This window comes from Cervus canadensis, chromosome 24 (assembly GCF_019320065.1).
Source record: "Cervus canadensis isolate Bull #8, Minnesota chromosome 24, ASM1932006v1, whole genome shotgun sequence".
NCBI classification, from domain to species: domain Eukaryota; kingdom Metazoa; phylum Chordata; class Mammalia; order Artiodactyla; family Cervidae; genus Cervus; species Cervus canadensis.
The window spans coordinates 6,290,857-6,317,324 of record NC_057409.1 but is presented as its reverse complement, the minus strand read 5'-3'; the positions used below and the strand labels follow the sequence as shown (position 1 = coordinate 6,317,324).

The following is a 26,468-nucleotide window of genomic DNA, read 5'->3' as shown; positions in this document are numbered from 1 at the left end:
ATAAGAACTGCTCAGTAAATATTGGTTCCTTCCCTTGATGGATTCTCCATCCTTCCCCTGACTCTTGACACCAGCTGATGAGGGGCCATGCTGTATCCCTCCCCAGGTCAAAGCTGAGAACTAATTTCCACTGCTGGGGACTAGTAGCCAATTTGCTTAGCCAGCTCCTGAGAGATGAGGAAGGAAGAAAACAGGGAGGAGGCTGGTCTTCCGGTTCTCTGAAATTCCCTGGATTCTGATTCCCAAGCAGTGACTGCTCCTCCCTGGTACAGCTGTCTCTGTCTAGACTGCTCTCCCCTGAAGAAATTACAAACCGCTGACTGTCCGATGACAAAGCTTGCCCCAGACACTAGTCCCCTGACACACCAATTCATTCAGCCCTCTTCAGAAAAGAGCAAGTTGGGGTGGATTTTATGAGAGCAGGAGTGTCTGGATGGCTTCTTTCATTAATTTATCCATCCATCCATCTATCCATTCATCCATTCATCTTTGGTTGAGTGCCTACAAAGCCCGAAACTCAGTGCTGGACATGGAGCGTGGTTAGATGTATAACCTCTACCCTTGGGGAACTCCTGATATTGAGGGAGGTGGATGCAATATAATTGTGAAAAGTGTGGCATTCCAGTTAGAATGACAGTGATAGTGAACACTCATGGAGGGCTTACTGTGTGCCAGGCACTGGGCTATGAACTGAGATACATGACTTTAAGTTGGCCCTCATGATAATCCCACAAAGCAGGGACTGTTATTGTGATCCTTTGACACATGAATAAACTGAGGCTCAGGGCATTTAGATGGGCTTCCAGGTGGCTCAGCGTAAAGAATCCTCCTGCTAAGCAGATCTGGGTTCAATCCCCGGGTCAGGTAGATCCCCTAGAGAAGGAAATGACATCCCACTCCAGTATTCTTGCCTGGGAAATCGCATGGACAGAGGAGCCTGGCGGGCTACCGTCCATGGGGTCGCAGAGTCAGACACGCACAACTTAGTGATTAAATAGCAGCAGCAGCAGCACAGAATTGAGATAACTTGTCCAGGGTTGCACGGTTACTGAGCAGTGAGATCAAGATTCAAACTCAGTCTGATCACTGAGGCAACACTTTTGACTCCCCAAGGAGGGAGTCGCACTCCAAGGAGGGAACCACCATTTCTGCTCAAAGGAAGGAGACGGACCTGGCAGAGAAGGGGATTTTGGAGCTGGGCCTGGAGGGATGAGTCATGGTGAGCCAAGGAGGCATGAAAGATTCTGGAATGGGGGTGGGGGGGATTCTGAGCAAAGGAAATGAAGGTCAGAACTTTCCGCATGGGAGGAAAAGCATAAGCCAGGTTTGAGAAGTCAGGATACAGAGTGGGGCCAGGCTGGGAAGAGCCTGGGATGCCAGGACAAGGGAGTCAGGACCTCTTCAGGAGGGAGAGGGGAGGGACTGGAGCTGTCTGGGCAGTGGGGGTCCATGAGTTTAGGAAACCTGCCCTCTTAAAACACGGAGGATGGTTTGGAGTGGGAGAGAGCCCATCAGAAATTGCCCCCAGGTTTTTTTCATCATGGTGGCAGAAGTGGGGATCGTGGTGATTTCTACCTGGGGGTCAGAGTTCAGGGTACCATGGATTGCCAGTCTGCCAGTCATGCCTCTCCCTTGCCCAAAGCCCTTCCCTGGCTCCCACAGCTCTCAGGATAAAACATGGGCACCTTTACCTGCCATTCAAGGCTCTTCATGAACTGGTCCCTTCCTGCCTCTCCAGCTTCATCTTTTTATTGTTATTATTATTAGTTTTATTGGAATATAGCTGCTTTACGAAGCTGTGTTAGTTTCTGCTGTTAGCAAAGTGAATCCGCTATATGTTCACATATCTCCTCTCTTGTTTGGATTTCCTCCCCACGTAGGTCACCACACAGCACTGCGTACAGTTCCCTGCTCTGTGCAGTAGGTTCCCATTAGTTATCCGTTTTATACATGGTGTCCAAAGTGCATATATGTCAATCCCAGTCTCCCAGTTCATCCCACTCACCCCCTTCCCCTTTGGTATCCATATCTTTGTTCTCTACATCTGTGTCTCTATTTCTGCTTTGCAAATAAGATCATCTATACCATTTTTCTAGATTCCACATATATGCATTCATATACGGTATTTGTTTTCCTCTGTCTGACTTACTTCATTCTATGACAGTCTCTGGGTCCATCCACATCTCTGCACATGACACAGTTTTGATCCTTTTTATGTCCAGCCTCATGCTGACTACTTCTCCCCACTCTAGCAGTATCTGCAGGCTTCCAGTTTCCGTAACCAAATTCACTCTTTTCACCCCTTTGCACACGGTGTTCCTTCTACCAGGGAAGGAACAAAGGTTCGTCTAGTCAAAGCTATGGTTTTTCGAGTAGTCATGTATGGATCTGAGAGTTGGACTATAAAGAAAGCTGAGTGTGGAAGAACTGATGCTTTTGAACTGTGGTGTTGGAGAAGACTCTTAAGAGTCCCTTGGACTGGAAGGAGATCCAACCAGTCCATCCTTAAGGAAATCAGTCCTGAATATTCATTGGAAGGACTGATGCTGAAGCTGAAACTCCAATACTTTGGCCACCTGGTGTGAAGAGCTGACTCTTTTGAAAAGACCCTGATGCTGGGAAAGATTGAAGGTGGGAGGAGAAGGGGACGACAGAGGATGAGATGGTTGGATGGCATCACCGACTTGATGGACATGAGTTTGAGCAGGCTCCGGGAGTTAGTGATGGACACGGAAGCCTGGCATGCTGCAATCCATGGGGTTGCAAAGAGTCAGACACGACTGAGCAACTGAACTGAACTGCCAGAGAACTTGTCTGCTCTCCTTCCCCCTTCTTTGCTCAGAAGCCTCCTACTCGCCCTTCAAGGCTCAGCACAGAGTTGGCCCTTGCTCACCTCCAGGTGGGGCAGGGAGTCCTCTGAGTTCCTTACCATGCCCTCCCCACCTCTCCCCCTCCCCCTCCCCCACACGGTGCTATGCTTAAATGCCTGTGGGTTTTCCTTCCTGGTCTGTGTGCTTCCTGAGAGCTGGGACTGGGCTTCACACATCCGCTGGCCCTGGGTGAGGGCTGAGCTGAATTGAACCCTCTCCCGCAGACCCAGCCTTTCCCCTAAACCATCTTTCCAACAGCACTGCGCATCTCTGGCTGCTTTTATTGTTAAATGATGTCAGCTGTCTGCTGAGAGGCTGCAGTCTCACTCTTTTTGCCCTCTCTCCTGTCCCTTCTGTTTCTCATCTCTGGTTAGGGTCGCTTCTGGGGCTGTCAGGGTCTTTTCAGTGAGGACACACCCTAGGCGTATCTATATTTACACTGCTATGTGATTTCCACCGCCGATCTCAGGCTAGGATCTTGGCGGCACCTACAAATGCTTGAGTTGTGTAGACAGGACCCCTTCCTCCTCTACAAACCTTCAACGCGGGACATCAGCAGCACACCCATTTTGGGCAATGCCTACATTTGGCACTCATCGGCCCATCTTCCCACTTCCTCGCTGGGAGAAGAACCCAGGGCCTGAGTAGAGTGGAGAAGGCTGAGGTATGGCTGCCGGTAACTCCTATTTGCCAGTGATTTATCTGCCTGGGATTTGCACTAAGACAAAAAGAACGTTTGCATTATTAATACTCATCGATCACAGCCTTCCAAAAAAGAGAAAGAGGGAGAGAGCTGAAGGTTCCAGGCCGACCATTAGATGGTAAGCCAGGAGGGTGAGGACTGGAGGAAGGTGGGGAGGGCCAGGTGGGTAGAGAATGCGTGGAGCAGAAGGGCACAGAAGGACACTGGAAAGGAAGTCTGGAGGAGCTGCTGAGTTTGGGGTAAACCAGATGTCAAACAGCTGTGGGCGCTGTAAATAAACCAGCCTCTCCTGACAGCCAGTTAAGGAGACGTCACCACAAGAGCTGTTACCAGGGACAGAGGGTCACTTCATAATGCTAAAAGGATCAGTTCATCAAGAAGACATGACAACCCTAGCAGCGGATGCACAGATTGGAAATAATCCAAATAACACAGCCTGGAAATACATGAACAAGGAGATAGAAAGCTCATAAGGAGACAGAAGGCCAGCTCCCTCTGAAGGCGTGAAACCTGGACCTAGCCAGGCCTGGACCTCCTCCTGAACCTTTCCTGTGGTTCCTCTTTGTGCTCAAAGTCTTCTCTTGACCCTGTTCTCGGAACCAGGCACCCCCAATACCTGCTGGAACCTGGGGGTTGAGAATTTGCTGTTTGCAAGAGGGAGGCAACTGCCCCTTCCCCGGCCTCCCTGACCTCAACTCCTACTCCTCACTGCCCCCCGGGCCGTCCTCACGTGGGGTGTGGTGCCCCCTTATTTCTGCAGGGCTCACTCTCTCACCCCCTGTTCAGATGTCACTTTCCCAGGGAGGCCTCCCCCGACCTCCCTGTTCGAGCCTGCACTTCACTCTATCTCCTTTCTCTGCTTCATCGTCCTCCACGCCATTTACCTCTAAAATCACTTCTTACCTTTTACTCACTACCTGCTCGTCACCTCCTTTAGGTCAACATCCGTTTTGTTCACTGGTCCGTCCCCACTGCCTAGAACGTGCCTGACACACACATCCATCAGTATTTGTTAAATGAAGGAAAGGGGCTTCCGTGGTGGCTCAGATGCTGAAGTGTCTGCCTGCAGTGCGGGAGACCCAGGCTCGATCCCTAGCTAGAGAGAAAGACAGGGGACAGGGACAGATGGGGGAGGCTAGGCTTTCACCAGGGGTCTCGGGCAGGGCCCACCTGTCACCACCCTTCCTCTGGACCCAGTCTGTCCTCTCTCCTACAGGTGGGGCCCCGAGGTACCGGGCTGGGGATTTCCTCAACCTCTCTTCCTTCGCGCCCACCTACCCATGAAGCTGGGGCTGCTGCGAGGGCGGGAGACGTGGGCTCGGAGCTCGGGGCCACGCGTCCGGGATCGGAAGGGGGCCGAGCCTCCCTCGGGCGGGCGGCGGGCAGGGTGGGGAGGGAGCCTCGCGGGGGAGGAGCTGGGGGCAGGGAGCGCAGAGCGGCGGCGGGCGCGGGAAGGGGAGCCTGGAGCCAGAGCCGCAGGGCGCCGGGAGGTGGGCATCGCGAGGGCGCGGGGCCAGGGAAGGGCCCCCGGGGCGGCGGGGCGGGCGGCGAGCCCCGAGCTCCACTAGGGAGGTCGCGGCGGAGATGCGGCGGCCGCCAGCGGGGAGACGAAGCGCTGGCCGAAGACAAGGACCCGGGCCGGCGAGCCCGCGGTCCGCACCTGCGTGCCCGGGAGCGGGTAAGCGCTCGGAGCCCGGTGCCGCCCCGGGGAGGGGCGCCGGGGCCCCGGCGGCTCGCAGTCCGGCCACCCAGGTGGAGCTGGGCGGGGAGGCGGCGCCCTCCTCAGCGCCCCGCGGGCCCGAGCGTCCCGCCTCTCGGCGCCTTCGGACGCGGGGGGCTCTCGCCCGAACGCCTGAAGGGGGTCCCCGGAGGACCTGCCCGGCCGGAGGGGCGCGTCGCGGGGGGCGCCGTCCCGAGCCCCAGGATGGAGGGTGGGTCGAGGCAGCGCCCGGGGGCGGCTGCGGGATGCCTGCCTGGCGCGCGTTCCCGGAGATCTGGCGGGGCGGGAGGCTTCCCCTCACCCCCCGGGCCGGGGGCTGCGACGCCCCCCGCCCCAAGTGGCCGGGGGCGGCCGAGGGAAGCCGGGTGCCGCCCCCTGTCCACCAGGTCCGGGCGCCGCGGGGCCGCTCCTTTCTGGAGTCGGAGGAACGTCTAGTGTGGAGAGCGAAATCCGGCGGCCCTAACTTGCTTTGTGACCTTGGGCGGGTCACTGCGTCTCCTCGAGCCTCAGTTTGCACATCTATCAAATGGAGAAGCTAATTCTTTCACCCTACAGGGTCCGTGCGGGGGGGAAAAATGAGATGCCTTATGAATGTCTTTTTATATACTGTAAAGCTCTGTCCAAATCCCAGTAAATTACATAACATCGGACATGGAAGAGTACTAAGAAAGCTGCTTGACTGCAGGCGCAGAGAGCAGGGGATAAACCTCGCCCAAGGTCATGCTGCGTGGAAGAGAAGAGAAGACCGAAGTCCCTTGCCTCACTAGCTGGGGAAGGTCTAAGGTTAAGAGCAGGGGCTCTCAGTCAGATTGGCTGCCTTAGCACACAGCGCTTGGCTATTTACTAGCTGTGTGACCTTGGGAAAGCCCTTTATTTCTCTGAGCCTTGATTTCCTCCCATGTCAAAACGGGATTTCGGGTGGCCACCTCACAGCGTGGCTGTGCAAATCAAATAGGGTCATTACTGAGCACAGCGCCTGGCTGCAGACAGCAGCTCAGGCACTTGTGGCCGTCATTGCTCCGGTTGGTAGGAGCAACCTCTCACTGTCTTCCCTGGAATCAGCTTCCAATGCTTTTTTTTTTAATACTCATTGATTTTTATTATTTGGCTCTCCAGGTTTTAGTTGTGGCATGCCAACTCCTAGTTGCAGCATGGGATCTAGCTCCCTGAGCAGGGATTGAACCTGGATCCCCTGCTCTGGGAGCATGGAGTCTTAGCCACTGGACCACCAGGGAAGTCCCTCCAGTGTTTTCTAATCACCACACATTGCTCTCCTCCGGGTGGTTCTCTTCCTCCACAGCCCAGGGTCTTGGCCTTCCTCACCAGGGCATCAAGGAACTCTTTATCAACAGCCACCAGCAAAAGTCACTGGGGCACAAAAAAAGAAAAAGTCACTGGGGCAACTGGGCCTTTTGCAGCTTTCAGTCCTGTCCAGGTTGTGGGGAGAAGTGGGTGGCCTTTGGCATGAAGGCATTGGGAAGCCAGCACCTAGAGGATAGCATGGGAGGGGGTGGCCACCTGGGCGTGACTGGCAGGGTCTGGGGCCTCTTCATCTCCTAGTGGTGCCTAGGACAGGCTGGGAAATACAGAGATGCTTCCTCAGTTTGTCAGTTGTCTGATGGGACATAAGTTCGATCCCTGGTCAGGGAACTAAGATCCCCATGCCACCATGGTGCAGCCAAAAAAAAAAAAAAGAAAGAAAAAGGAAAAGAATTTGGGGTGCATGGCAGGGAAGATTTTGTTTCCCTGGAAGGGAGGTCTCGTGGAATAGACATCATTGGCCCCGGGTCCTCTTCACTTGCTGACTCTATTTGTTGCCAGGGCTTAGCTTCAAAGCTGCCTTTTCTTTCTTTTTTATTCATTTATTTATTTTGGCTCCACTGAGTCTTCCTTGCTCTGTGCAGACTTTCTCTAGTTGGCAGCAAGTGGGGGCTACTCTTCGTTGCGGTAGGTGGGCTCTAGGGTTCAAGAGCTTCAGTAGCCGTGGCTTACAGGCTCAAATAGGGTCATTGTGGTGCACGGGCTTAGTGGCCCCACAGCATGTGGAATCTTCCCAGTCCAGGGAGCGAACCTGTGTCCCCTGCGTTGGCAGGAGGATTCTTATCTACTACACCACCAAGGAAGTTCCTTCAAAGCCACTTTCAGCAGGGATCTTAGGGCTGCTGCGGGCGGCTTGTCTTTCCCATGGCTCCTTGCCTGCTCCAATGTCCTCCTCCGTGGTGGCAGCTTCCAGGAGGGTTTCCCCAGGGCCATGGTGTCTTCCTAAGAGCAGGACCCACATCTGTGTGGCTCTTGGCAACATGTGATAGGCCTTTTTTTCGGCCACACTGTACAGCTTGTGGAATCTTAGTTGCCCCACCAGGGATCGAACCCGTGCCCCTTGCAACGGGAGCATGGATTCTTAACCACTGGACCGACAGGGAATTCCTGTGATAGGCTTTAAGTCATTCACTATTGAAGGGACGATGAGTCAACAGCTTCAGACAGGTGGAATAGTTTGCCCAAGGTCACAGAGCTAATAAATGGCCGAGCTGGGAAGCAAATTCCCCTAACTCCAAAGCCCTACCTGACTTTGAAGTTTATATTCTCATCATGGCTTGTCTTGTGCGTCCCAGCAGGGAAAGCAGATGGTGAATCCTGTAAATACCAACAAATTCAGTGTTTCATTTCTAGGAAATGAATTCCTGTTGTAAGTACCCTGCTCAACCAGTCTGGAGAAGTCAGCCTCTCCCCCGTCCTGAAAACGGTTTCACTCCATCCATTAGCTCAAGTGCTTTCTGGGGACCCAGATGTGTAGCATCTGGCGGGGAGGGGCAAGTTGAGCTGTAGGACCAGAGGCTGCGGCCCTAGAGGTTTCTTGCAGTGTGGTCTGCCCTGCCAGTCTGCTCCCGGGATTACTTCCTTTGTGTGGAAGCTCAGAGGGGAAGTGGGGAGAGGATGTGACAATGCCGGAAGCATGTGGTATGACTTGGGTGTGACAGCGTCTGCATACACCTGCCCTGGATTCTGCCGCCAGCTGGAGACGGTGGATGGAAAGGGGCATGGATGGGACTCCGAAGATGCAGTCTCTGCCTGTAACTCGCCATGTGACCTTTGGCTAGTGTCTTGCCCTTTCTCTCCCTATCAGCACCATCAGGGAGCTGGAGTGGGTCATTCCTAAGGGTCCTTCTTGCTCTGACATGCTGAGATCCTGCCTAAACCCCAGGGCTGACATTACTGTTATCCTCATGCGAGTCGGTGTCATCAGCGGAGCTGCAGCATCACCTGGCAGCCAGTCTGAAATGCTGCGTCTCAGCTCCTGCTCCAGACCCACAGAATCGGAATCTGCATTTTTAAGAAGTAGTTATTTATTGGGACTTCCCTGGTGGCTCAATGGTAGAGTCTGCCTGCCAATGCAGGAGACATGGGTTTGATCCCTGGCCTGGGAAGATCCTACGTGCCGCGGAGCATCTAAGCCCCTGTGCCACAACGACTGAGCCTGGGCTCTGGAGCAACGACTGAGCCCACGTGCCACACTTCTGAAGCTCACACTTCTGGAGCCCGTGCTCTGGAAGGAGGGAAGCCACCACAATGAGAAGCCCTCACGCCGTAGCTAGAGTCGCCCCTGCTCGCCGCAGCTAGAGAAAAAGCCCGCACAGCAACAAAGACCCAGCATAGCGAAAATTAAAAAATTTTTAATTAAAAAAAAATTTATTTGGCTATATCAGCTCTTAGTTGCAGCAGGTGGGATCTCTTAGCTGCAGCATGTGGGATCTAGTTCCCTGACCAGTGTTCGAACCTGGGTCTCCAGCGTTGGGAGTGCGGAGTCTTAGCCATTGGACCAGGGAAGTCCCAGAATCTGCATTTTTAAAAAGATTGTAGGTAATGCATGTGTACATTCAAGTGTGAGAAGCACTGCTATAACCACCTTCCTGCCCTTCTCTTTGGGCTGTGGTGAAAAAGCAAGCAGAGGATCGTGTGCAGAGTGCGAAAGGCGGGTGTCTGGGCACCCTCCCCTGGGCCTGAGTCTCTCTCTGGACCTGGCAGAGGGAGGCCCTATTCAGGCGAGAGTGATGGAGCCCAGAACATGCCAGGGACCCAGCGGAGCTTTTTGAACATGTGGCATCACATGTAGTTTAATAGTTGTGAATGAAGAAGCAACAGGGACTGACTTGACTCAGCACCTTTTATGAGTGGTGGAGCTTGGAACAGAGCAATCCAGGTTCCAATTTAGATCTGTAGTGTCCTAACTTTGGGGCCTTAGACAAAACACTTCTTTGAGCCTCAGCTTCCTTCCCTGGGAAATGGATATAATAATAACACCAACCTCAGAGGGTTGTGTCCAGACTTCAGCGAGCTGATATAGAGGAAGTGCTTAGCACAGTGCCTGGCACATAGTAAGCTGTTAATAATGTCGCCCATTACTTGACTACTACTGCTATTCCAACCCCTGCCCACAAGCTCCAGGTAGTGTCCTAAACCCCGTCCTGGGACTGCATGGAATTTCATGAGAATTGTTGTTGAGTTGCTAAGTTGTGTCCGACTTTTTGTGACCCCATGAACTGCAGAACACCAGGCTTCCCTGTCCTTCACTATCTCCCAGAGTTTGCTCAAGTAGTAATATCATCCAACCATCTCATCTTCTATGGCCCCCTTCTCCTCTTGCTCAATCTTTCCCAGCATCAGGGTCTTCTCCAATGAGTCGGCTCTTCACACCAGGCCAAAGTATTTGAACTTCAGCTTCAGCATCAGTCCTTCCACTGAATTTTCAGGTTGATTTTATTTAGGATTGACTGGTTTGATCTCCTTGCAGTCCAAGGGACTCTCAAGAGTCTTCTCCAGCACCACAGTTCAAAAGCAGTAATTCTTTGGCATTCAGCCTTCTTTATGGTCCAACTCTCACATCTGTACATGACTATTAGAAAAACCATAGTTTTGACTGTAGACTTTTGTTGGCAAAGTGATGTCCCCGGTTTTTAATATACTGTCTAGGTTTGTCATAGCGTTCCTTCCAAAGAGCAAGGGTCTTTTAATTTCATGGCTGCAGTCACTGTCCGCAGTGATTTTGAAGCCCAAGAAAATAAAGTCTGTCACTGTTTCCTTTGTTTCCCCATCTATTTGCCATGAAGTGATGAGACTGGATGCCATGATCTTTGTTTTTTGAATGTTGAGTTTTAAGCCAGCTTTTTCACTCTCCTCTTTCACCTTCATCAAGAGGCTCTTTAGATCCTTTTTGCTTTCTGCCATAAGGGTGGTGTCATCTGCATATCTGGGGTTATTGATATTTCTCCTGGCAATCTTCACTCCAGCCTGGCATTTTGCATGATGTACTCTTCATATAAGTTAAATAAGCAGGGTGACAATATACAGCCTTGACATACACCTTTTCCAATTTTGAGCCAGTCCATTGTTCCATATCTGGTTATAACTGTTGCTTATTGGCCTGCCTACAGGTTTCTCAGGAGACAGGTAAGGTGGTCTGGTATTCCCATCTCTTGAAGAATTTTCCACAGTTTGTTGTGATCCACATGGTCAAAGGTTTTAGTGTGGTCGATGAAGCAGAAGTAGATGTTTTTTGAAATTCCTTTGCTTTTTCTGTGATCCAGAGGATGTTGGTTATTTGATCTCTGGTTCCTCAGCCTTTTCTAAATCCTGCTTGAACATCTGGAAGCTCTCAGTTCACATACTGTTGAAGCCTAGCTTGAAGGATTTTGAGCATTACCTTACTAGCATGTGAAATGAGCCCAATTGTACGGTAGTTGAAACATTCTTTGGCATCACCTTTATTTGGGATTGGAATGAAAACTGACCTTTTCCAGTCCGGTGGCTACTGCTGAGTTTTCCAAATTTGCTGGCATATTTGAGTGCAGCACTTTAACAGCATCATCTTTTAAGATCTGAAATAGCTCAACTGGAATTCCATCACCTTCACTAGCTTTGTTTGTAATAATGCTTCCCAAGGCCTGCTTGACTTCGCATTCCAGGATGTCTGGCTCTAGGCGAGTGACCACACTTTCGTGGTTATTCAGATCATTAAATCCTTTTTTTGTATAGGTCTTCTGAGTATTCTTGCCATCTCTTCTTAATCTCTTCTGCTTCTATTAGGTCCTTTCTTGCCATTTCTGTCCTTTTTTGTGCTCATCTATGCATGAAATATTCCCATCCCTCCAATTTTCTTGAAGAGATCTCTAATCTTTCCCATTCTATTGCTTTCCTCTATTTCTTTACATTGTTCACTTAAGAAGGCTTTCTTATCTCTCCTTCCTATTCTCTGGAACTCTGCATTCAGTTGGGTATATCTTTCCCTTTCTTCTTTGCTTTCACTTCTCTCTTTTCTCAGCTGTTTAAGGCTTCCTCAGACAACCACTTTGCCTACTTGCATTTTTCTTTTTTGAGACTAGAGTCCCAAAATGATCCCTAGGGGGCAATATTGCTTTTGTTTTCATGTTTTGTTTTTTTTTTGCATATGGGATTTTAGCTCCCAGACCAGGGATTGAGCCAGCTTACCAAGCATTGGAAAGCGAAGTCTTAACCACTGGGCAATCAGGGAAGACCCCACAGATGTAACTGTAGACCTAGAAAATTTAGAGGTAGCCACTTTAAAATAAAAGTGAAATTGATTTTGATATATATTTTACTTATTCAACATATCCAAAATGTCATCATGTGATTGATATAAATATTTATTCTATTAATGGGGTATTTTACATTCTTTTTTGAAGTAAGACTGAAGTCCAGTGTGTTTCACACTTTGAGGCTCTCGGGGCCACATGTGGCCAGTAGTGACTATTCTCCAGTTTCTCGGGACTGGCTGTGAATTCCAGCTGTGCCTCTTACTGCCTGTGTGGCCTTGGGCTAGTCGTTTTACCTCTCTGAACTTCAGCTTCTTCATCTGTAATATGGGGCAATTTCTGCCCCAAGAGGTAGTGTGAGAGGTTACTGGTGAGAGTTTAAAACGTTTCTGCCCTCTTTCTCACAAGCATGAGAGCACCCGGGGGGGTCTTTGTGCAATTTAGTCGTTCAAAGTGGTTCCTTCCCTGTTGAGGGCTGGTAACTGACACAGCACAAGGTTGAAAGTAAAACAGGTTTGGATTCTCGTGTTTCCCTGTTATAAAGGCCTTGGAAACAACCTTTACCTTGTTTCAAGATAACCAGATTGCCAGGGATGAAGATCCCCAGAGATCATCCAGGCCAGTGGTTTCCAAACCTGGTCGCACCTCTGAAACACATGAGGAGCTCTGAACAATTACAGTGCCCGGGCTCTGTCCCTCAGGGGTTTAAGCCTGGACATCTGTATTTTCTTGTTGTTTGTAACGGCATTTGTATTTTTTTTAAAGTTCCCCCAGGTGATTCTGATGCACAGCAAGAGAATCTCTGATCTGACCCAACCCTTTCATTTTCAAGATAAAGATAGTTTCAGAGGAGGTCACAGAGAATTCATGGCAGAACCAAGCTAAAGCCCAGGGCTGCCATCTCTCAGTCCAGTACCCTGTTCTTAGGCCCGTTCCTCAGTTCATGGAGCCTTTCATAAACCTTTATTGACCTCTTGCTGTGGGCTAGGTGTCATGGTTATAGGAGCTAAATAAGATATGGTCCCTGCACTCAATCTTCAGTGATGGAGAGTTTGGTGTGGTAAGAGCCTTGGTGGTGGGCATCCAGAAGAGGGGTACCTAACCCGAGCTGGTGGGGGGAAAGCCTTTAGAAAAGGCTTCCTGGGGAGATGCCAGTTTAGTCCTGAAGGGTGACTTAGGCAGAGGACACAGAAGAGACAGAGGTATAGAGCAGGACACAGCACTGGGAATGGGTATGGCAGGAGGGTGCCATCAGGAAATCAAGCAGGTCTGTGATGCTAGACTGTGAAGGTCACAGCCTGCTAGATTCAGAGGTGATGCTGCAGATGTAATTAAAGGTTCATGAAGGGGATTGGGTAGAGAGGGAGGTGGGAGGGGGGATCGGGATGGGGAATACATGTAAATCCATGGCTGATTCATTCAATGTATGACGAAAACCACTACAATATTGTAAAGTAATTAGCCTCCAACTAATAAAAATAAATGAAAAAAAAGGTTCATGAAGGTTCTCTTAGACCCAATGATGGAGCTGAGACTTAATCCCAGGTGCAGGGGGAGCCACTGGAGGATTTTAAGAGACTTTTGTTGGTCAGACTTTTAGTTAAAAGGAAGATTCTGAGTGTTACGTGGTAAGAGAATGGAAGGGAGTGGAGGCAGGGAGATAGTTTAAGCCAGAGACAGACTTCCCTGGTGGTCCAGTGGCTGTGACTCCATGCTTCCAGTGCAGGGGGCTCGGGTTCAATCCCTGGTCAGGGAACTAGATCCCACATGTCACAGATAAGAGTTTGCATACCTCAACTAAAGATCTTGCATGCTGCAAAGAAGATTGAAGATCCTGCGTGCTGCAGCTAAGACCTGGTACAGCTAAATAAATAGATAAAATAAATTAATAAATAAAAACTCTATTAAGCCAGAGGAAATTTTGGCCCCAAACAGGAAGTGGCAACAGGGGTAGAGAAGAATGAAGAGAGCCAAGGCAGAGTTAGGTCTAGGCAGTGAAATTGGTAGAATTCAGTAGTTCAGTACCACTATACTATACTTACTATACTAAGAGGAGACTATACCAGTCACTATGGCTGTGTAACAAGCTACCCTCAAACTCAGTGGATTAAAACAGTAACATTTACTACTAAAATTCATGCTTCTGGAGACCGGCTGATTTAATCTGAAATGGACCGGGCATTTTTGCTATTTTAGCTGGGCTCACACATGTATCTGCCAGTCAACTGAGGCGCTCTATTCTCCGTGGGGATTTGCTGGGGCCATTGGTATAAGCAGCTCTGTTCCACATGTCTTTGTCCCCTCCTCTTGGGACCAGTGGTTAGCCCATACATGGTCTTCTCATGGAGATGATGGACCACAGGCAGAAATATGCACAGCATCTTGAGAACTAGATTTAGAACAAGTTCACTGTCACCTTTGCCTGACCCTGTTGGCTATAGGTGGTCCATGCTGAGCCCAGATTCAGGAAATATATGCCTTCTCTTGACAGGGGGAGATGGGGGCAGCATGGGGTGGTGGAAACACTGAGCTGAGTTGGGAGGGAGGTAAAACTTTCCTCTCTAATCTTGGGCAAGACACCCGTCTCTTTGGGTCTTAGCATCTCAGCTCATTATATTGGATTATATCATTTTAAAAGTTCCTTCAAGGGATGTCCCTGGTGGTCTAGTGGCTAAGACTCCATGATCCTAGTGCAAGGGGCCCCGGTTCGATCCCTGGTGAGGGAACTAGATCCCACATGCTGCAACTAAAGATCCCCCGCAACTAGGACCCAATGCAGTCAAATAAATAAATGTTTTTAAAAATAAACAAAAAATAAATAAATAAAAGTTCCTTCAAGATCATGTTTGCTAGGGAGGGACTGTTAATTACAACTAACTAAAATATCTGAAACATCTGCTCCACAGCGGGTGCTTTTTATCCAGCTCATTCAAACAAAATAGCCTTGTGGTGTTGGTACTGTTTCCATACCCATTTTCCACATGGAGAAACTAAACTCAAGAGGTTAAATGACAAGTTCCAGGTCCCCTTTAAGCGCAAAACTGGTACCCAGAGTTCTTAGGCACTTAATCACTAATTTTGGGGGGTAAACATTTTTATGAAAGCGAAAGTACCCCAAACACGAATGTACAGCCTGATGAATATTCACAAAGTGAACACACCTCGTTCAAGAAACTGAATACAGTAAGTCCCCTCCATACAAACGAATTATGGTCTGAGAACACAAGTCCAATTTGTTTGTAAGTCTGACCCCATTAGCCTAGGTACCCAACTAACACAATCAGCTATTTAATACTGTGTGATAGGTCTATAATACTTTTCACACAAATAATACATTTTAAAAAACAAAAAATAAAGCATTTTTAATTTTATAGTGCAGTACCTTGGGAAGTACAGTAGTACAGTACAATAGCTGGCATCCAAGGGCTGGCATCGAGTGAACAGGCAAGAAGAGTTACTGACTGCATGAGGGAGGAGAGGTGGGAGATGATAGATCTGAAGGATCGTCAGCAACAGGAGACGGGGGGCAAGCTGCAGTTTCACTCACGCCGGACGTTGATGGCACAGGTTCTGGTTCCTTGCTGGAACCAGATGCAAATATCTTTGAAAGTTCACAACTTGAAAGTTCACATGTAGCGGGCTGACTATATGACCTTCACCCAGCAGCCCCTCTCATATTCCCTCCCCATCACTGCCTCTTTCCCCTCAAACACAACACACTAGCATGACTTCCATCACAGCAGGTCAGTTTTGCCCACTCATGAGCTTCAGGAAGTTTGACTCACATGTGGGGACATAGTATTGAGTTTCTTCTGTTCCGTGAAGTTCATCCGCGTGGCTGTGTGTGGCAGGGAGGTGGGACTCATTCTCACTGACCTGTAGTGTTCTGCTGTAGGAATATGCCACAGTGGATTTATCCATTCAACTGTTGACCTTTGTTTTGGGTGGCTTCCAGTTTGGGGTTGCTCAATAGTGCTGTTATGAATAATTCTTGCACATGCCTTTTGGTGAACAGTTGTCTGTGTTTTTATCGTGTATATATCTGGGAGCAGAAGTTCTAGGTCAGAGGTTTGGCTGCTTTTGATTTTTTGACATTTGCCAGATTTTTTAAGAGGCCATTTTATTTTGTTATTATTTTATCGTGAGTGTGCTGGGTCTTTGTTGTGGCACACAGGCTTCTCCAGTTGCAGCACCTGAGCTTAGCTGCCCGGCAGCATGTGGGATCTTAGTTCCCTGACCAGGGATCGAACCCATGTCCTATGCATTGGAAGGCGGATTCTTAGCTACTGGACCACCAAGGAAGTCCCGATTTTCCAGATTTTATAATTGAGGTGAAATGTTGACTTGCTCAAGAAACTGACTAGATTTCAAAACTTGCATTCATTTACAGATATACTGATTGACGGATAGATGGACACACGCTCCTATTAAAATTTTTTAATCTTCCTCTCATATTTATTTCACCCGTGGGAGATAGACTTGATACCCTGATTTTACAGAGAAGCCCGAGACTGTGGGAGGTCCCATGCTGTAGAGAGAATAGATAAAATAACAGCTGTGGATGTGCTTTGTAAAATATAAAGCAGTGTTCAGATTTGAGGAGAATGGTTTCCCCGGTCAGGGCTCACTCATCCGTACCTCACAGCTTCCAGAGAAAGAACAGACATGAATTCCTCCGTGGAGCATTGATTCTGCTGCATCAAATCTTTATCACAGGCTTGTTGGTTTTGTTTTTTTTTTTCCCCTCCAAAAGGACGGGACAGACTTCTGAGGATACATTAAACGCATACATCCTCTTTGTTTCTGGCAAGGTTTTATGACTCACTCAGTTAAAATAAAGCTTCTTCTGAAAGGGGGGGTGACAAATTCTTCTGCAGGCTGGAGGAGATGAGCCTGGGTGGGAAGCCTTAGTGAAGAGGAATTAAAAAGGACGCCTGCGGCGTGACAGCCGCTGTGCCTTCCCGGCATCCACATTGCAGTTCTGGGCAAAAGGCGTTAGGACCCCAATTTGCAGATGAGAAAGAAAAGCGCAGGTGAAATGACTTGCCTCCTTCCCACAGCAGGGATTGTTTGGTGGGAAGGAGCTGAAAATCCTCTGTCTGATTTCTCTTTCTCCCGGCCTGTTGTGTCCATTTGAACTGGCTCAACAGGAAAAGTGTGCTGCTGCTGCTCCTAAGTCACTTCAGTCGCGTCCGACTCTGTGTGACCCCATAGACGGCAGCCCACCAGGCTCTCCCGTCCCTGGGATTCTCCAGGCAAGAACACTGGAGTGGGTTGCCATTGCCTTCTCCAATGCATGAAAGTGAAAAATGAAAGTGAAGTCACTCAGTCGTGTCCGACTCTTAGCGACCCCATGGACTGCAGCCTACCAGGCTCCTCCATCCACGGGATTTTCCAGCAAGAGTACTGGAGTGGGGTGCCATTGCCTTCTCCACAGGAAAAGTGTAAGTTGCTACAAATGAGGTTTCCTTGGCCCAGAGGCTGCTCGTGGACATCTAAGGGTAAGGAGTATTCACTAGGCTTGGAAGGCTCCTTCCTTCTCCTCTCCTGGGGGAGGTGGGTCTCCTGCCTCCCTGCTCCCTTCTCCGTGTGCCCTGTCCCCCTGCCTCTCTCTGCGGACCTGTTGGTTGGTGTTTACTGATGGCTTTTCCCACCCCACCCCCCACCATCACGTGCCCCTTGGTCACGGCTGTGGCCCAATTCCTGCCCCAGCATCCTTAGCGTTGAGTTGCTCCCCCTCCATCAGCTCTCTACCCAGCTGTTCACAGTCTCCAGTTTAAATTCCCCAAAGAAAACCTGCTGGTTTTGGCTCACAAGTCCACCCTGGTCCAGCCAGCTGTGGTCAGAGGTAGCCTGTGGACCAAGTCGGAACTGGGACCCAGGCATCGCTGCTTTTTCCTCTCTACCCCTCTGCAGAGATATTGGCGCTGGGAGGCGTATGGTATGGCTAGAGTCTGTGTGATGTGGACTCCAGGGAAGATGCAGCTGGGCTTGGGAGAGGCCGAGGAAGGTCCTAACTTCCGCTTTGATGACTACCAGGACTGTGGTGGGCAGGGGAGAAGCTCCCTGGTACAGCTGGTAGTTCTGACAATGGTGCCATCACTCGCTAAAATGGACAGTGATGCCTTGTTTCTAGCAAGGGAAGAGACCTGACTGCCTGGAGACCTGAAGATGATTGGATCCATCCTGGAGAAACCAGGAAGTCATCGTTTACTACGTTGGGCATTAAGATCCATGCTCTAATCAGTTCTCCCTAAATTCTGGTGAGGTGTGAATTATCACCTTCATCACTGGAACTCGGAGAGCTTAAGTAACTTACCCAATGGTTACAGCCAGAGAGTGGAGCAACGGGGATTGGGACTTGAGCCTGCCTGACCCAAAATGTATGCTTATAGCCATTCCCCTCCAGCCCCGTTATTATGGTTACATTTGTTCAGGATGCTACAATTACATCCTATCATATATACGATCTTATTGGAACACCCCTTTGGGGCAGCACAGCCATGCTAATGTTCCCGTTTTTTACAAATGAAGAAACTGATAGTCAAAGAGAAATCATATCTTGCCCATGGTTACCCTGCTGATCAGAGGCAGAGCTGGGATCAGAACTCAGAAATTTGGTACTAGGATGTATGGATAGGTATTAACGTGTCAAAATCAAGGTATTGGTGCTGGTTCCAATACTACCAGTGCTGGTCATGTGCATTTCTTTTTTATAATGTACAAAATTGATTAAGAAAAAATATGAAAATATCAATTTCCTACAAAAGAATACATGTGTGTGTGTGTGTGTCTGTGTGAATGTATTTATAAAACATACTTACTGATTAAAGACTAACAATTAACAACCACGTACTCACTACTGCCTTAAAAAACATCACTGATAACCTTTAAAACCCTTCCGTGATGATTACATCCCTGTTTCCTTTCCCCTCTAGTGGTAACCACTAGCCTGAATTTTATTGCTGTTTTTATTTATTTATTTACTACGCCGCTTGTGGGATTTTAATTCCCTGATCAGGGATCAAACCCACTCCCCTTCCAAGAAAGCTCTGGACCGCCAGGGAATTCCCCTGAGTTTTATGTTGAATGTTCCCTTGCTTTTCCTTATGGCTTTGCCACATATATTTATATCCTTAAACAGTTTGTTTCTTCTGGCATGTTTTTGTTGTTGGCACTGTTATTCACGCGCTTTGATTTACCCAGTCTCGCTTCTCTGTAGCAGCCGGCTCAGGAATATACCACATTCTGCCATCCTGCTCCTGATGGATGATTGGGTGGTTTCCAGTTGTTTGCTGTTACAGTCATTACTACTGTGATTATTCTTGTTGCTGTCTGCCGGGGAACACATTGAAAAGTGTCTCTGTCTCATATACCTGGGAGTGGAGTTACTGGGTCATGAGGTGGTCATTACATTTTTAGATTTATGACGTAAGGCCAAATTGTTTGCTAACAAGTGTCCTCCAAAGTATACTTAACCAGTGGGAGGTGATAATTCCTGTTGCTCCCGCCTTTATCAAATGACATGACACAACTAGATTAAAATTTTTTACCTATCTGCTGACTGAAGACGGTAACTCATTGTTTGAATTTCTGTTTTTTTACCTTATTATTTGAAATTGCATAAGATTTCTGTTTTTTATCTTTTTATTTAATGGGAGGGTTGACTATGGACCTAGAGTCTATATCTCCAAAGGTAGCTAGATTGTGGGAAATTCCCCCAACTTTGTTCAAGTTGGGGAAGAACGGTAGGCAGGAGACAGCCTCAGAATTATGGGACTCCCAAGAGGCACACAGAAACGGGGGACTATTACTCAGCTGTAAAAGGAACAAAATAGTGTTATTTGCAGAGACATGGACAGACCTAGAAGCAGTCATACAGAGTGAAGTAAGTCAGAAAGAAAAGCAGCTGTTGTATTTAATGCTTCTGTGCGGAATCTACAAAGATTTGGTACAGATGAACTTATCTGCAAAGCAGAAATAGAGACACAGACCTAGAGAACAAAGTTGTGGATGCCAAGGGGTGAATGGGGAAAGGATGAGCTGGGAGATGGGGATCGACAGATATACACTACCGTGTATAAAATAGGTAGCTGATGAGAACTGCCTGTATAGCACAGCGAACTCTACTGAGTGCTCCGTGGTGAGCTAAATGGGAAGCAAATCCAAAGAAGAGAAGGTAGATGTATTCGTATTGTATTCATGGTTCATGATTCATGTATTCATGATTCCCTTTGCTATACAGCAGAGACTAACACAACACTGTAAACAGCTATATGCCAATAAAAATTAATTAAAAAAAAAAAAGAATCATGTGGCTTGCTACAAAACTCCAGCCTGGCATTCCTGACCAAGGCAATCCACACTGTCCTTCTTCCCAAGATGTCACCCACCAGCCTCCTGGGCCTTTCTGAGCCCACGCCTTTCGCTGGAATGCCTGGAACCCAGGGAGTAACCGCCTGGGTCTGTGGGGCAAGCATACCAGTCTTCCGTGGGAGATGACACCACCTTGCTCACCCAGACCATCTGGAGCGAAGAAAATTCTGAACAGTCCAACCTGACTTCACATTTTCCCTGTGAACCAAAGGAGAGCTTCAGCCAGAGGCCTTTGGGGTGGAGGATGGGACAAGGAGAGGGGGTGGGGTAGCGTGAAGGAATCACCACTTTCATTTATCTCCAGGAGATCCCAAACCAGCTTCATGCCTAGAAGCAAACTTGCCGGAGGGCTTTTCTTCCTGAACTGAGGCAGTGTGGAGAGGAGTGGAAATGTCAGAGCTGACCCTGGACCCGGTTTTTCCACTTCCACCTGGTGACCTTGGGGCAGGTGACATCACCTTTCTGAGCACTGGTTGGTTCATTTGTCAGTTGGGGGCATAGGTGGAGTGGGTCCCAGCCTGGAACATACCAAGAGCTCCATCAAAGGTGCGACGATAATATTCCTCAAATTCAGGGTATGTTTCAGAACAGGTAGCTTAAGAAGGGTTTTCTTAAACTCAGGCTGTTTTCCGTCCTCTAGGCAGATTTTTTTTTTTTTTAAAGACAAAGCACACTTTTGGGGTGTGAGAGGGAAACTACCATCTTGCATGTTTAGCTTCTTTTTTTTTTTTTTTTTAATTTTTATTTTTTTTATTATTACTTTTTTTTTTCCAGTGGGTTTTGTCATACATTGATATGAATCAGCCATGGATTTACATGTATTCCCAATCCCGATCCCCCCTCCCACCTCCCTCTCCACCCGATTCCTCTGGGTCTTCCCAGTGCACCAGGCCGGAGCACTTGTCTCATGCATCCCACCTGGGCTGGTGATCTGTTTCACCATAGATAGTATACATGCTGTTCTTTTGAAATATCCCACCCTCACATTCTCCCAGCATGTTTAGCTTCTTAATGATTTAAAAAAAAAAATAATAAATTAATTAATTAAATAAAAAATAAATAAATAAAATTAAAATAAAAAAAATAAAAAAAATACGGACTTCCCTGGTGGTTCAGCAGTTAAGAATCCACCTTCCAATGCAAGGGATGTGGGTTCGATGCTGGTCCAGGAACTCAGATCCCACATGTCATGAGGAGTAACTAAGCCTGCATACTACACCTGCTATGTCCATGGGCCACATCAGGAGAATTCTTGGGCTGCAACTAAAGATCCCACATGACACAACAAAGACCCTGTGTCCCACAACTAAGACCCAACACAACCAAATTAATTAATTAAATCAAAAATAAAACCAATCAACAGCCATAGACTGAACTTTCCCAACAAAGCCCTGAGCCGAGCAGAAGGAGGGAAGTAGGGTGACAGTGATTCTTGACATCTCTCGGGCTTTCAGTGGGTTTCAAAGGCTGACCTTGCCAGGAGCAATGAAAGCCCCACAGCAGTCCTGGTTGGCAGATGGGGTGGCAGCTGTTTTGGGGAAGAAATCTGAGACTTAAGGACTTGCCCAAGGTCACCCAGGAGGGCTGGGGTAGAACAAGGACTAGAGCCTAGACCACCCCAGTCCAAGCGAAACTCTTACCCCATGCCCTGCTGCCCACCAGCACCCCCCACGCCTGAAGCCTGATCCTCTGCTCTCCGCACTCCAGGCTCCAGACCTTTACTGTTATCTTTCCAGCCACCAGGAACGCCATCCCTCTCGATGCTGACTACTGAGACCCTTCTCCTTAATGTAGGCAACCAATGGAACAACATGCAGTCCTTAAGAATGAAATTGTGGGGACTTCTCTGGTGGTCCAGTGGTTAAGAATCTGCCTTGCAAAACACAGGGGACTGGGGTTTCGAACCCTGGTAGGGGAACTAAGATCCCACCCGCTGCTCGGTACCACCAATAAAGAAAGTGACATCACACTTTTTAGAAAAGCATGTATATATAATATATATTCTGCCTTGCCAGCTCCATCCCAGGGTCCTTGACATTACATGTCTGCCTCCCTTCCTGGGCTGTGAATGCTCTCAGGGCAAGACCTGTTTGCTAAATTGAGCTGGAAGAGATAACGATAAATGAATTATAGGGATTCCTAGTGGAGTTGTAGCATTCCACACAAGATGGGGGAGACACAGTAGGGTTATTGATCGGGCTAAGGGGTCTTAGCATTCTTCTTCCCAACCCCATACACCCAGGGGCTTCCTGCCAGGCCCTGTGGACTTCAGATACCAGGACTTGCCTGTGTCTCAAATACTGAAACCCAGATTCAAGTCCACAGACACAGAGAAGAAAAGAAAATGATTCTTCAAGATTTTTTTGTGACTTAATTTCCAATTCTCATTTGCAAAGCCAATTTTATTTTTGTATTTAAACTTTCACTGTGAAAAAAAGCACAGGATTTTTATTTTTGCAGTTAGTTGTTTTTGTTTTTGTTTTTTTAGCCACATGGCTCGTGGGATCTTAGTTCCCCAACCAAGGATCAAACCCGGGCCCACAGTCATGAAAGTGGAGAGTCTTTACCGCTGGACCACCAGGGAGTTCCCTGCAGTTCAATTTCTTTGCTTAATGAAAAGGTGTTGTTTCCACTTTTTACTTTAAGAGTCATACATGCTCACTCTAGGAAATTTGGAAAACTCATATGATAGGAAAAAGGTCACCACCGCCCCCTCCCCCAATTCCTAGAGAAACACATGGTAACAATTTGGTATCTTTCCCAGTGGCCTCTGTGTGTGTGTGTGTGTGTGTGTACACAGTTATTTTGTTTAGTTTCCATTGTTTATGAATAAGTAGGATGATTCCTGATTCACAATGCACAGAGCTAGTTTCATGTACTTGTAAGAAACCTGTGATATGTCCAGCAGCTGTGATACTTTGCCCACTCTGAGAATTGTGGGGGTGGGGCACCTTGCCCTCCCCTGTCTTCTCCAGACCTGTGTGAAAATGCCAGTTTGGCTGCACCACTGCCAGCACTAAACAGCATCCTTTTAACCTCATAGTTAATTTCAAACGTCTAAATTGTCCTTCTAGAACCTAACTCTACTTTTTGTCTTTCCTTAACCCCCAGAACTTCTGAACACGTGCCCTTCGGGATGAGCCTACAATCATCTCTTTGTTTTGCCTTCTCCCAGCTCAGGCATCTTCGAGTCTTGGTAACTGGAATGTTTTGTCTGTTCAGGCTCCAGACGTTGAGTGGGACAGGAACCAAAGTTAACATCCTCATGACACATGCAGACGAACCTGGGAAAACTGTGAGCTGTTGACTGCACTGCCTCGCTGAACCAGCTGGCACTTCTTTTTGTCTCTAGTTAAAAAAAAAAAAAAAAATCCCCAGGGGCGACCTGAAATCCAGAATCTTCTCAGAATAGAATGGAGGAAATTCTTAAGTTCTCATTAAACACATTTATCTCTCAAGCTTTGGATGGAGCCAAAATGCCAAAAGCAAGAATTCCAGAGCGTTGCAGACACTGTTTTGACATCCTGGTAAATGTCTAACAAATCCAGCATGTGTCCTCAACGCCTGATCAGTTGCTGGGCAGAGTTCCAAAACAGTGAGACATCTTGGGTTTCATCTGATTTAGGAAAGACCTTTAACTACCAGGTGGTAGGCACCTCAGTGTTCTTTCAACGGTCGAGTTTTGAGGGCTTTTCGCTGGGTTCTGTTCTGACGGCTGCCTCCCACCAGTGCGAAACAAAAGGATGACCTTATTCTGTGAGCAGGACAACTGTGAAAGAAGGAGCTGTGTATGTGAAAGTCTGTGGAAAGACAGAGCCACCTAGAATGTCCCCCCCAAACCAGTCAGCAGAAGGGCTTCTGCAGGGGGCTCCCAACAGATCCCTGAATGCCACAGAAACCCCAGGGGCTTGGGACCCAGGGACCCTCCAAGCCCTCAAGATTGCTTTTGCCGTGGTCCTTTCCATCATCACCCTGGCCACAGTCCTTTCCAATGCCTTTGTGCTTACCACCATCTTCCTGACCAAGAAGCTCCATACCCCAGCCAACTGTCTCATTGGCTCCCTGGCCATGACCGACCTCTTGGTTTCCATCTTGGTCATGCCCATCAGCATCGCCTATACCACCACCCACACCTGGAGCTTCGGCCAACTCCTGTGTGACATCTGGCTGTCCTCTGACGTCACATGCTGCACGGCCTCTATCCTGCATCTCTGCGTCATTGCTCTGGACAGGTACTGGGCCATCACGGATGCCCTGGAGTACAGTAAACGCCGGACTGCGGGCCACGCAGCCGCCATGATCGCCATGGTCTGGGCCATCTCGGTCTGCATCTCCATCCCACCCCTCTTTTGGCGGCAGGCCAAAACTCACGAAGAGATGTCGGACTGCCTGGTGAACACGTCTCAGATCTCCTACACTATCTACTCCACCTGTGGGGCCTTCTACATCCCGTCCGTGTTGCTCATCATCCTCTATGGCCGTATCTACATGGCCGCCCGAAACCGCATCCTGAACCCATCGTCCCTCTACGGGAAGCGCTTCACCACCGCGCATCTCATCACAGGCTCTGCAGGGTCCTCACTGTGCTCACTCAACCCCAGCCTTCACGAGGGGCATTCTCATTCAGCCGGCTCCCCTCTCTTTTTTAACCATGTGAAAATCAAGCTTGCCGATAGTGTCCTGGAACGCAAGAGGATTTCTGCTGCCCGAGAGAGGAAAGCCACAAAAACCCTGGGGATCATTCTGGGGGCCTTTATCGTCTGCTGGCTGCCCTTCTTTGTAGCATCTCTGGTCCTTCCCATCTGCAGAGACTCCTGCTGGATCCACCCAGCACTTTTTGACTTTTTCACCTGGCTAGGCTATCTGAACTCCCTCATCAATCCAATAATCTATACTGTGTTTAACGAAGAGTTTCGGCAAGCGTTTCAGAAAGTTGTCCGTTTCAGGAAAACCTGTTAGTCTTATTTGGTGGTAACTCTTGTTATCTTTTATGTCCTGTAAACCAACTGGAAATTGTCTTTTTTATTTTTCCTGAGAGTTGGGTTAGTTCCAATATCTTGGGGTTTGGTCCAGTTGATAGAATTGTTCAGCGTTCTTTTTTGCTGTTGTCTTCTAGACTTTTGAGCCACCAAAAGCTGGGTAGCTGTGTGAAAGGGGACAAGACTTCACTTAGTGTAATATTTTCATGGTTCATCCATGTTGGAAAGAATGTGATCTACAGGTTTCTCCATTGATGCAATTCAAACAGAAAGCTGGCTGACTCTGTAGAAAGACCCCAAGCTCAAAATGGGAGGCTTTCTGGTCTACCAAAGTTTTTTTATGGTGCTCTAAAGAGAGTCAGTGAAATGAATGACCTGAGTTGAAACAGAATTGGAGTGGGATGAAGGGTTTCCATTCCATGCGGCACCTTAGCTGGAAAATAACACCCAAGTATATCTTGCACTGAGTCCTTCTTAGATTGAACCTCCCTTCGTTGTTCATGAGGAAAGAGTCAGCATCTGAGGTGCCAATGATATAGAGTGATGATACAGAGTGACAGAGAGAGATTTGGAAGCCAGGGGCAGGGGAGTGGATGGCTGGGACCAGATCAGCTACCCATCCTCCTTCTGCACCATCTGAATGTCCTGAAGTTAAAACCCACAATTACCCCCACTGAAGCAGATTGACAGAATTTGCACCTACCAGGCTTTCAATGGAACACCATTCTGAACTTTTTTCCTGAATTATTTTTTTATGTCCCATTCTCATTAAAGATCTTAAGGTGTTGAGTCTTGTCAAATAAAAAGCATGAGACCTCATTTTCAGTAAAGTCTTTGAGTAGTTTTTACCCCCTCCCTGGATGTAGGAACTTTTCAATTCAATTTAGTCTCTAGCATTTATTGAGCACCTACCACATGCCAGGCCCTGTGCCAGAATCCTGGTATTTATTGTTTGATTGCAGTCTGATAACAACAGGGCAGGCTAAGTTGCTTCAGTTGTGACCGGCTCTGTGCGACCCTATGGACTGTAGCCCACCAGGCCCCTCTAAGGGATTCTCCAGGCAATACTGGAGTGGGTTGCCATGCCCTCCTCCAGGGGATCTTCCCAACCCAGGGATCGAACCCCCATCTCTTTACATCTCCTGCATTGCAGGTGGATTCTTTATCACCAGCACCCCTTGGGAAGCCCTGTAACAATGGAAGTCAATATAACATGATGACTGATGCCTCTTCAAATCCAAGTACTATCAATTTCTACCTGGATGACCT

The 26,468-nt window shown here is 48.3% G+C and overlaps 1 protein-coding gene across 4 annotated transcripts; it reads left to right on the top strand.

Annotated features, from left to right (window-relative positions):
• The first annotated feature begins 5,026 nt into the window (after window positions 1–5,026).
• On the top strand, window positions 5,027–25,998 carry HTR1D (5-hydroxytryptamine receptor 1D). 4 transcript variants are annotated; one of them, XM_043445246.1, is made up of 2 exons: window positions 5,027–5,063; window positions 23,332–25,998. In XM_043445246.1, the coding sequence occupies exon 2, from the start codon at window positions 24,046–24,048 to the stop codon at window positions 25,177–25,179; it is 1,134 nt and encodes a 377-aa protein (XP_043301181.1). In that variant the 5' UTR covers window positions 5,027–5,063; window positions 23,332–24,045; the 3' UTR covers window positions 25,180–25,998. The 4 variants fall into 4 exon arrangements, with proteins under 4 accessions (XP_043301181.1, XP_043301182.1, XP_043301179.1 ...); XM_043445247.1 differs by having other exon boundaries at window positions 5,048–5,251; window positions 23,443–25,998; XM_043445244.1 differs by having other exon boundaries at window positions 5,048–5,251.
• The last annotated feature ends 470 nt before the right edge of the window (window positions 25,999–26,468 follow it).